This window comes from Triturus cristatus, chromosome 8 (genome assembly GCF_964204655.1).
Source record: "Triturus cristatus chromosome 8, aTriCri1.1, whole genome shotgun sequence".
NCBI lineage: Eukaryota > Metazoa > Chordata > Amphibia > Caudata > Salamandridae > Triturus > Triturus cristatus.
Window position 1 is genome coordinate 823,493,554 of NC_140591.1, and position 11,800 is coordinate 823,505,353.

General features: G+C 41.8%; 1 protein-coding gene across 2 annotated transcripts in view; it reads left to right on the forward strand.

Moving 5' to 3' along the window:
* BIVM (basic, immunoglobulin-like variable motif containing) overlaps positions 1–10,692 on the forward strand; it is a 277,159-nt gene extending 266,467 nt beyond the window's left edge. For both annotated transcript variants that reach the window (XM_085622282.1, XM_085622283.1), the window contains one exon: positions 9,101–10,692. In XM_085622282.1, the coding sequence (XP_085478408.1) occupies positions 9,101–9,385 (285 nt within the window). In that variant the 3' untranslated portion in view covers positions 9,386–10,692. The remainder of the gene's footprint in view (positions 1–9,100) is intronic.
* Positions 10,693–11,800: the final 1,108 nt, after the last annotated feature.

An 11,800-nucleotide genomic window follows, 5' to 3' on the forward strand; every position in this document is an offset into this window, starting at 1 on the left:
CAAGGTTCAGGGGTTTACTCTCTTTATTTTCGAATTCCCAAAAAGGACGGTTCCTTAGGACCAATTTTGGATCTCAGAGAGTTAAACCAGTACATACTATCAGAACATTTCCATATGGTAACACTTCAACAGGCTCTTCCTCTCCTACAGCAAGACGATTTTTTTGTCCACACTGGACTTAAAAGACGCATATTTTCACATTGCCATTCATCCAGCTTATCGCAAATATCTTAGATTTGTGATAGCAGGCAAACACTATCAGTTCAAAGTACTTCCATTCGGAGTCAGAAGACAACAAATTCATGTCTTACCTTCTTGACGACTGGCTCATCAAAACCAGCACTCACCAAAAGTGTTTCCAAAACACTAAGACCACGCTACACCCACTCTACCAATTGGGTTTCACAGTTAACATTCAAATGTCTCACCTACAGTCTTCACAGATACAATCTTATCTAGGAGCCACTCTCAACACTCACATGGCTCTAGCCTTTCCCAGTGCAGCCAGACTTTCCAATATCCAAACTGCAGTTCCACAACCAACCAAACCTTGCCAGCCAAGACTTTCATGCGGCTACTGGAAATGATGGCGTCATGCATTGCAATTGTACCTCATGCAGTAATACACAATCATCCATTACAAGAATGCTTAGCACGTCAGTGGCATCAGTCACAAGGTCAATTAATAGGTCTAGTGTTGGTGGACAGCCGCACCCATTGCTCTCTGCATTGGTGGAACTCACAACATTTATCAAAAGGGCGGCCTTTCATCGTCCCTGTTCCACAAGTTGTGCTAACAGCAGACGCATCTCTCACAGGTTGGGGTGCACATCTCCATCATTACACAATTCAAGGTCTCTGGCACAACGAACACAAACGTCTCCACATCAACTATCTGGAGCTTCTAGCAGTTTCTAGCACTGAAAGCTTTTCAGTCTCATCTCACAGGCAAAGTTGTCCTAGGCTGCACAGACAATTTGGAAATGGGCAATCCAGCACAAGATTCACCTTCTGGCAGAACATGTACAGGGAGTGAACAGTCAAATTGCAGACCCACTCAGCAGAAGGAGACAGCAAATACACAAGTTGGAACTTCATCCCCAAGTTCCCCTTCCATGCTTTCTACAATGGGGATACCCACATATCGATCTCTTCGCCACAGTAGACAACGCACAATGCCCAAACTTCGCCTCCCGGTTCCCACACCCTCTCTCCAAAGGCAATGCCCTATGGAAGAATTGGTCAGGGATATTTGCTCATGCTTTTCCGCCTCTCCCACTTCTTCCGTTTCTGGTTTGGAAACTCAGGCAAACATCACTCACATTGATTTTGGTAGCTCCCACATGGGCCCATCAACTGTGGTACACCACCCTGTTAGAGCTCTCAGTAGTTCCACATCAAAAGCTACATCTCACCTCCAGTCTCCTCACTCAGAACCATGGAGAAATCAAGCATCCAAATCCCGAGGAGCTCAACTTAGAAATTTGGCTCCTGAAGTCATAGAGTTTGGATATTTAAATTTGCCATCACACTGTTCGACTATTCTGAAAGAAGCTGGAACACCTACTACCAGATCTTGCTATTCACCAAAATGGAAAAGATTTGTTGTTCACTGCAATAACAACAAAATTCTACCTCTAGATGCTTCTGTTCAGAACATTGTCTGTTACCTTCTAAACCTACAGCAATGTGGGCTAGCTTACACATCTATTGAGTTGCATCTTGCAGCAGTAGATGCGTATTTGCAAAACAGACAGCATTTGTCTTTGTTCGAAGTTCCTGTCATCAAAGCCTTTATGGAGGGTTTAAAGAGAGTTATATCACCAAGAATTCCACCGGCACCAATGTGGAATCTTAAAGTTGTACTAACAAGACCTATGGGTCCACCCTTTGAAACACTAAACAAGTGTTCTTTAAGTATCTCTCATGGAAAGATGCATCACTAATTGCAATCACTTCATAAAGAAGAGTTGGTGAGCTACAGGCACTAATCTTAGAAGAGCCCTTCTTTCAGCTCCATAAAGATAGGGTAGTTCTCCGCACCAATCCCAAATTCCTGCTTTCCATGTTAACCAATCAGTTGAGTTACCTGTGCTCTTTCCTCAACCTGATTCAGTAGCTGAACAAGCTCTTCACACACTTCATGTCAAAAGAGATTTATTGTATAATATTGAAAGAATAAAAGATTTTTGTAAAACAAATCAACTGTTTGTTTCATTTACGCCACCTGCCAAAGGCAATCCTTCTTCTAAATCTGGCATTTCAAGGTGGATTGTTAAATGCATTCAAACTTGCTACTCAAAAGCTAAAATAACTTTATCTATACCCCCAGAGCGCATTCCACTCGCAAAATAGGGGCATCTATGGCCTTTTTAGGTAACATTCCTATAGCTGACATTTGTAATGCAGCAACGTGGTCTACACCACACACATTTAACAAACACTATTGTGTGGATGTACTAGCACAACAAGCCAATGTAGGGCACGCATTGCTAAAACCACTTTTCCAGACAACTGCAACATCTACGGGTTAGCCACTGCTTTGGGAGAATACTGCTGTATAGTCTATGCAAAGCATGTGTATCTACAGCACACATGCCCCGAAAAGATTATGTTACTTACCCAGTAAGCATTTGTTCTTGGCATATAGAGCTGTAGATTCACATGCGCCCACCCTCCTCACCGGAAATAGAAGTGCTTGATCGATTTAAAAAAGTATTTCAGTCTACGTGTTACTATTCGTCAACTTATTCATATTCAATGACCATCTACAGAAACAGATGTGTTTCCCCATCTGGATTTGAGGAGTGGGTTGTGGTCATGCTCCGTTTGATGTCCAACTCATGCAGCCAGCCCATGAATAACTTGAACAAAAAGAATCATCACTGTCAGATCCATGTTGTATAATTCTTCTGCTCTACAGCAACCACCCTCAGGTACTGCAAGCACCGATTGGAGGTAGCGGGCGGGGAAGGGGGAGGGCACGGTGGATGGGGCTATGAAAATATTAATTAAAAACGTTCTTTTTTTGGTGCTCAGATGCTGACTGGAGGACTAGACATTTTCTCCACATAGGCTGTAATGCTGCCTGCATGAAGAACATGCGAAGTGCGCAAGATGGATTTGGACGGCCCGAGAGAGCCGCCTAAGCAGTCATTGCACACTTTAGGAGGGTGCTACCACTTCTCCCCTGCCCCTGCACGCAAAGCAGTGGGCGGATACCTAATTCTGATTTTACCTAATTCCAATTGCAAGAAGGGAAATCTGCAAATTATGGACTCAAACCTCTGTGCAGTCTTGACAGGCATGGATAAAGTCTATGGCCTTCTTTGAAAAGATGGACAAGTGGGAAACACTGTGGGGGCGGCTGCTGGTATTTTCGGAACCTTTCGGTAAACCGATCTGTCCAATGATTACATCTTCTCATAGCAGTGGGCCTAGGAAGCAAGTCGTACCTGAGGTAGCCCAGTAATTCTTTATTGGTAAAAGAATGTCCAATGTGCCAGGCACATGGGTCGCTACAGTTCCAAGAGGTACTTATCATTAAAAATTGGAGATAGTATGAGGACTGAAAAAAAAACCTGTGGGCAGAAGTAGGAGAAAATAAAATGATAATAACAGGTTATTATCATTTTATTTTCTGTGACTTTCAGTGCAGCAAAGCAGTGGGGAGACTACTCCACTGACCATGCCAAAGGGCACTGTGACAAACCAGGGGAGTGATGGTGGGAATAGACTTGGGCTGCGAGGGGAACCATTTGTGCAAGTGTAGCACTAGTACCTCATTTATCCTTTCAGAATATTAATTCTGAATGGAGTTTCTGGTGTCTATTCCTTCAGGGTGACCAAGGCCATGTATTGACTCTAGGAGTGGCTTTCCTTAGTACTGCAGGGTGCATGTACAAATGTACTCAGAAGCCCCCTTTCGCATAGTCAAGTGTTCAGATGTTCCAACCTACTCTTGCCTGTTTGCCCCCCATATAAGTCTAAGTAGATGAGTTTTCACTGTTGCAAAAAAAAATGTAGAAAGTTTTATAGGGATATTGCAAAAAAGATAGAAAAAGCGGGGCAAGCTGACCATCTTTATAACAGCAATGCGGTCTGCTAAGACCGCATTGCTGACCATAGTTCTTGCTTATAACAATCTCTGGGTCGCGGGGTACCAACACTCCTAGGTATTTCACTGGGTCAGTTGCCCAGACAAGTGGATATTTCACCTGAGGAGGGACCATGCCCGCGGTCAGAGGGATTATTACCGATTTGTCCCAGTTGATTGTAAGGCCGGAAAACAGGCCAAAACGGATATATTCCTGTAGGACAGGGGACAGATATCTTTGCGGTTCACGGGTAAAGAGCACCATATCGTCTGCGTACATAGATATTCCAACCGGGCGATGCATTAAATTTAATGCTGATTCCCTATGTCGCTGTCGGATCACGCACGCCAAGGGCTCGAGCATGAGAGCAAATAGAAGTGGCGGTAAAGGGCAGACCTGACGGGTGCCTCTTTCTATTTGAAATGGCTTAGAGGAGAGCCCCCCCACCCTAACGCATGCCAATGGGGCTGTATATAAAAGTCGCACCCATCCCAAAAAGACACCCGGAAGCCCTATGCGGTTCAATATATTAAACATATATCTCCATTCAATGGAAACAAACTCCTCGGCCGCTTCCAACATGACAGCCGCAGCAGGTAATGCAGGAGGTGGAACGTTCTGGAATCAACCCGGATTGATCCAGTAACACCAAACAGGGCATCAGGGGTTGAAGCTTGACAGCCATAATTGTAGCCAGGATTTTCACATCCAGATTGATTAAAGATAAAGGACGATATGACTCACATTGGGTTGGTGGCTTATATTTTTTGAGGAGTGTGATTATCAGGGCCTGTCGAAGGGAAGGAGGCAGTATGCCCGACTCGTGGGCCTCCGCATACATCTCTAATAAATAAGGCATCAAAAGGTCAGCATACGCTTTATAAAACTCGGCTGTGAGGCCATCTGGCTCGGGGCTTTGTTATTTGGGAGGGAGAGTATCGCTGCTTTGATGGGTTGGCTAAGATACTCGCGATGCCCGTCCGATAACCAGGCATAGGCAATATCGGATAGGTAATCATTCAAAGCATCATCATCCATGCACCCACGTGATGTATACATATCCGTATAGCAATCCTTGAATTGATCTATTATGTCTTGAGGTGTAAAATGTTCCACCCCTTTACCGTCCACTATCTTGGTAATGTGGTGATGTTCGGTCCGAAATTTCAATCTAGTAGCTAACTGTCTGCCTGGGCGACCTCCTTCTCCATATGCTCTGGCGACATGTCTGCACAATATATATTGTTTCAGTTTTCGCTAGCTTGTTGTATTCCATTAACAGCTCTGTATACGGGCGACAATAGAATCGGATAGTGTGATCTTGTATTGTTGTTTCAACTCCCCCAACGCTGCCTCTGTCTTGGAAAGCTGACCCCTTATGTCGCGTAGTATGCCTGCTGCTGTACTAATGAAGACCCCTCTCACAGTAGCCTTAAAGGCTTCCCATAAGTTGGCCGCACTCTCAACCGACTGGAACCACAGATTACTAATAATTGTGCAGTATCGGGGTCCATTGCTTTACATTGTTGAATCACAGATGTGTATTCTGTCAATGACAAAGTGTACTGTCTTTTATGTGTACTCTTTATATTAGACAGTATAGGTTTCTCATTGTGTTTTTGTGTTAGAAATTGATTTAGCTGGTCAAACTACATATGAACGTTATCAACTACATATGTATAACATGCAGTCCTGTTTTTGTGTATTTGTTATAACAAACAAGGTTTTTTAATATGATTTTATATTGTTTTTAACCTTAGAAATAATGATCATTTCTTTCTGTATCTCTTCTTGATACAAACTATCAATACATTTTTTTATTTTTTATAATGTTGTATTATGACCTTGGGCTTACTATTATACCCCTCTCAATGTGTGGTGTATATGAACGGGTTTAGAAGAGTATGTGGTTGGAGTTCATTCAAGTTTATGTGGCAAGAAGTATAATCTGTCTTCAGTGGGTGGTCCAAAGGAAACTTTTGCAATCAAAGAACACCAAAGCACAATGCGCTGTATAATCCACACAGTACAAGTCTGGCGCACAGCAAAGGAGAGAACGTGATGTGTAGGCGCAGTAGGGTTCCTACCTACTGTGCTCTGTAGACATGTGCCTCGAGACCCCAAGAGCTCGCCAACTCACTCCGTGCCGGCGATGTCAAAGCAGCTGTGGATCGCAGAGAGATTCACGATGAGGCTCAGGTACAGCAATGCAAGTACAGTAGCTCAGATGCCCCGTGAGAGGCCCCCCGCCCACGACACATGTAGGAGCACTGCTCGGTAGGCCTTCAAAGGGAACACGAGAGCGAGCAAGGGCAGAAGCCAGTCTACTAGGCCCAGCAGTGTGTGGCAGGCCGAGGCTCGTCAACAGGGTCATCCAGGTGGGCCAATCCTAGGTACTCACCGCGATCGCGGCCGGCTCTGCTCACTCCAGGCGCTCTATTGGTATCCTGCAGAGGCAGCTACAGCATGAGCCGCCCAAGGCAGTGGGCAGCCCCCCCAACAGCGGCAACTCCGAACTGGCAGAAAAGATCTTGTAACGCCGACAGGCCGGCGCCAATTCGCTCCAGTTCCCGCCTCTGACCAACAATGATGTCTCTTCGCGGTGCGGTGGTCGAGCAACAACAGCGCCTTACGAGCAGGGGGCCCGCGCAGTCTGGGTCACAAGCCGGAGAGTCAGGTGAGTCCTGTTGACTGTCCAGTACATGGGCAGGCGCCGCAAGCCAATTCTAGCTCCACGCACGCCCTATCTGCTGCTGGGCTGTCGGGCGTCCGTTTCACACAAGCCTGCACTCAGGGGGGATGTCAGCGAGCCCTCACCAGGAATAGTAGCACCAGCTACTGGAATCGATGTGGTGATTGGCGAGGGCTTCGGATCAGTATTGGACACCCACAGTGCGCTGGTCACAACTGCCGGGTCTCATGCGGCTGCCATGTTGTCTCTGGATCCGTGTGGCGGAGGCCGGTCCGCAGGATCAGCAGAGGTCCCAGCAGCTATCAAATTGCCCCAATCAGTCACCCTGTGCGCTGAGGCGTGCCACCATAGGAAACGTGGCTCGGATGTCATCCGAAGGAGCAGGATAATTGAAGGATGATGTTGGCGGCCAGCAGTGCTGCACAACTGTGCGGCCATCTTGACGTGCGCCAAGCCACGTCCGCATTATGATGACACTTGTGCATCAGTTAGATATGTCTCTCGTGGTGATTTTAATATTGCATTTAACGTTACAAAAGTTGTCAGACAATGCAAGGTGCTGGCTCATACCGTTTGTAATAGTTTAAAAAAAGGCTTAGGTAGCTTTATAAAAAGTACATGTTCTGATATTGTGAACTCTGCTGGCATCCTAACTTTTCTTGATTTGTAACATGCCCAGTATTATTGTCAAGCACTGGTAATGTTAGGAGCTTTTGAGTGACTCCTAGTTCTTGCTAATACAAAGGTACCCATCTTCTTAAGTCGTTCATCATTCACTTGAGCTCACATACTTAATTACTTAAACGTTTCATTTAATAAGAATTGACCAGTTTCTAAACCTAGATATTCTCTTGCCTCGGGTAGCAATTATTGAAAGCTAGGGACCCATTGCCTAAGCAGTTTCTATGAGTTGAACTTCAAGCAATTTGCAAAAATACAAAAACAAGTATACACAAAACAAATGCTCAACTATTAAAATATTTTGTTTAACTCACAATCAAATATAGAAATAGATTTCATATTTTCAATTGTGCTTTATTTCTATAAACAATATTTTAATGCATTAATTATTACATTATTTAATTTTGGAATACAGTTGCAGACACCTTGAGTAGGCCGCGCAGACTTCCAGGGGTCCTCAGACCACAGATTAAGAACCACTGCTGTAGATCATTGTTAAATCTTTTCCATTCCACTGCTTTTATTTTCTGAAGAGCAGAATGCAGCCCAGAAGCCATTATTGATCTGTAAATGAAACTATCCACATCCTGTGTTTTATGTAGACACTCTGAAATTTGATGAATAGCTCCAAAATTGTTCCTTTTACCTTGATGATCTACACAAAAAATTGTTTAGTGGCTCTAAAACATGATCATCTTTGATCAAGTGCTGTTAAATTGCTCACAGATTCTGCGATAAAGCAGGTTCAAAGGAGGAATATTATATGAAGTATATAGTAGAAGTGCCATTGCTTTGAGCACAGATTGTTGCCATACTGCGAGCCATATTTAGATCCAGTTTGTTACATTTATTTGAGATAATATTATCGTCAAGTTAGACTAAGGCCCTGATTCCGAGTTGCTTGCTAAATTCTGACCCATGCTTAAACCACTGTTTACGCATGGGTTGGAATTACGATTTTGGTTTAATTTAACGCATCCGCTAATTATCAGATGCGTTAAATAACTCAAAAATCATACAATTTCGGCAGGTCATCCCTACCAAACTGTAACAGAGAAAAAGTTATGGTATTTACCATGTCATGCAGATTTTGGTGCATTAAACACCATGATCTGCATGCTATTCCCCAGAAACTTGTAATAGATGCTATTTATCGCACCCGATTAATACTGAACCCCGTTGTATTGTATTTATCAGGCCCTAAGAGTGTTTCCGCTTACTGCTAAATAGATTCTCCAGAAACATTCTGGTTCAGGGGTATGTGCACATACCCCAGAAACTACTATGCATTTTCTCTGATTTTCCCCTGGCATATCGCAATTTTTAAGAACCTTGCACTAAAAGAGCATTACTGATCTTTTGTACATTTTCCTTTTACTAAGTATATTTATTTTGCATGGCATAATAACGGGCATTGGCTGAAATTATGAAGAGCATGTTTATTCTTTGCTTTGGTGGGGACCTAGGATAGGTGTGTTTTTTACTGGATAGATCTGTATGTGGTACAGGAGTGAGCTTTGCACAGGCCGCAACCTGTTTAGCACTATACTGCAATATCTAATGCATGCTTTCAGTCTATTATTTTATTTATAACATTTTATGTAAAATGTATATTTATATTTTTTTTTAGGTTGGAGGAAATTTACATTGCATTATAGCTTTTCAAAGACTCAACTGGCAAAGATTTGGTCCATGGAATTTCCAGTTTGGTAAAGTCAGACCAGAATCGCAACCTCGTGGAATCATTAAGTCAGAAAGTGAAGACAACGTGGCCAAGAAACCGCATGGGCGCTTGGGGAGATCCTTGAGTGCTGGATTCCAGCAGGAACCAGTCTGGAAAAAGATGTCTAATGTACAAGAGAGGATTAATCATGCATCGCATGAAAGTGATACAGACAATGATGGAAAAGATTAAGAAAACTGAAGGAGTGAAGAATCTGCAAAATAGTGTAGGTGCTTTCAGTTGAAGTATATTATCGGGATTCAATGTTAAGTTCTTGTTCACTTCAAACTATTACCTCTGATATTGTTAGCTGTTTTTATACTTTGTTATTAATTGTCACCATCTGTGGCAGGCACAGCGATGATAGTAATGCACACCTTTTGAACATTGGAATACCTTTAGTAGGTATGGCCCCAACCACCTAAGTTGATAGTTGTTTGACATGCCAGATGGCGTAGGATGTGTGGATGATGTTTAAAGAATACATTTCAGACAGTATTGAAAAGTGACCAGAGTTATAAACGGAAATCTGGAAAACTATTTGTACCCTAAATGTTGTTATAACATAGCCATGTTTTGATTTTTTTGCACAACATGTTTCATAACTGCATGGACCCTGCTAATATATTCAATTAATGAGCACTGTACATGGAAACTCATGAAACAACAATCAAGTTCATATTTTGTATTTTACATAGTTTGGAAATTGCTTAGATCAAGGTTTTCCAAGTTATGTCCCGGAGAGACGAATTCATGCTAGAGCTTCTGGAAAAAAATGGCTTTGTAAATAATTTTCAATCATGTTCATTGTGTGTAAATGCATTTTAAGTGATTGTCATAAAAACCTACCATGAATCTGATTCTTTGACCCCCCCAGTGGATACCCTAGGTTTAAATTGCAGGACGTCGTGCTTTTAGCTTATTGATTTCCATGACAGGTTAAAGAGATGCATCACGTAAAGAATGTTATTAAAGGTTTGTATGGAAACAAGGATAATACTAATTCTTTTTCATTAATTATTCATTGTATATTTTTGTTTAGAATGAAAGTCTACACTGGAGACAGCCTTCTAAAAGAATGTTGTAGTGGAATGCATGACACTCATGACCTTCTCTTGTACTGTATCTTTATTGGTGATAAACCGTCCTAATGGTCGTAATCAAATACGTGCTATTTAGCATTGCAATCTCTGATTGTAATATTTCAGTTTTATTAACCGAATACTTTATTACATTTTGTTTAATTTGATAATTATATTTCTTATGTGTATACTGCTTTTCCAAGCACCAAATTAACAATAGCTGCTTCCCGGTAATGTGTTGAAGGGTTTGTTTTGTCTAGATATGCATCTATGTTCCCTTTTATTATGCTATTTCTTAAAAATCTGGAACGTTTTCTGGACCAATAAAATGTGTTTCTACTCTTCATGTAGTCTCGTTTTCGCGTAAGTATTGGTGCACTATTTCATTAAAAAAAACAAAAAGCTGTGTTATCCATTCATGTTGTTTGTTTCTTCTATAGTGTGTAAATATAATTAAAAGCCCTCTTAGGTGATGCAACATGACCTCATCCACATCCGTCCAGTGGGAGTCTTGAAATGTATTTTAATATTAGTAGTTTTCAGACTGGAATATATTTATATTTTCATTATTTATTTATTTTATTTTTTATTTTTTTATTATTTGAATCTTCATCAAGGATACATCAGTGATTCGTACAAATTTCCTAAAAGGACAACAAACAAACCCAAAAAAAAAAAAAATACAGAAGAAGGTATAGCCACATAAGTCGAAAAAGAAGATTGATACAGAAATACATAGAGAATATAAAACGGAAAATACATCATGTGAGTTCGGCTAATGAATCAGTCTGTCTTTCCAAATCTTTTTATCCCTCAATTCTAAGCTTTCATTCGGTTATTGGTGCCCAGATTATTTTTCCCAATTGCTTTAGCTTTCCTCCCTTTTTATCATAAAGTGCCCTCTCCAGAGTGTATGTGGCAAGTAGCCGCGATAGCCATTGTTGAAACACAGGCGGGTGCGGATCTTTCCATAAAGATGCTATACACAGCCGACTTAAGGTTATCGCCAAAAATATAAACTCTGGCGAGGCAATCTCAAAGCCTTCTCTTACCACCCCTAAAACCATAACCTCGTTTGTCAAGTTAATGGAGATCCCGAGAACTCTGTCCATAAACTGTTCTATAGATTGTTTAAAAAGATCTAATTTGGGTCAAGTGGCAAACATATGTATTGTATCTGCCTGAGTGCTCTGACATCTCGGGCAAGTTGTCCCGCTTCTTCCACCCCACTGAGCTATCCTGTGGGGGGAATGATACAGTTCATAAAAGGTCTTATAATGTTGGGTTTGAAGATTTGTTACTCTTAATACTATATTCGCTAATTTTAACGATCTTTCTGGTTCCTTCTTTGTTAGATTTAACTTTGTACTCCATTTATCGAATTCCTTTGTTCGATCATCGTGTTTATACTGACATATTACTTCATATAACTGTGTTATTGTACAGCCCTCTTCGTTTCTCAGCAACTCCATTATTTCCTCTCTCTTTAAATGCATATTTCCCGCTTGTTTTTTGGATAGTACAG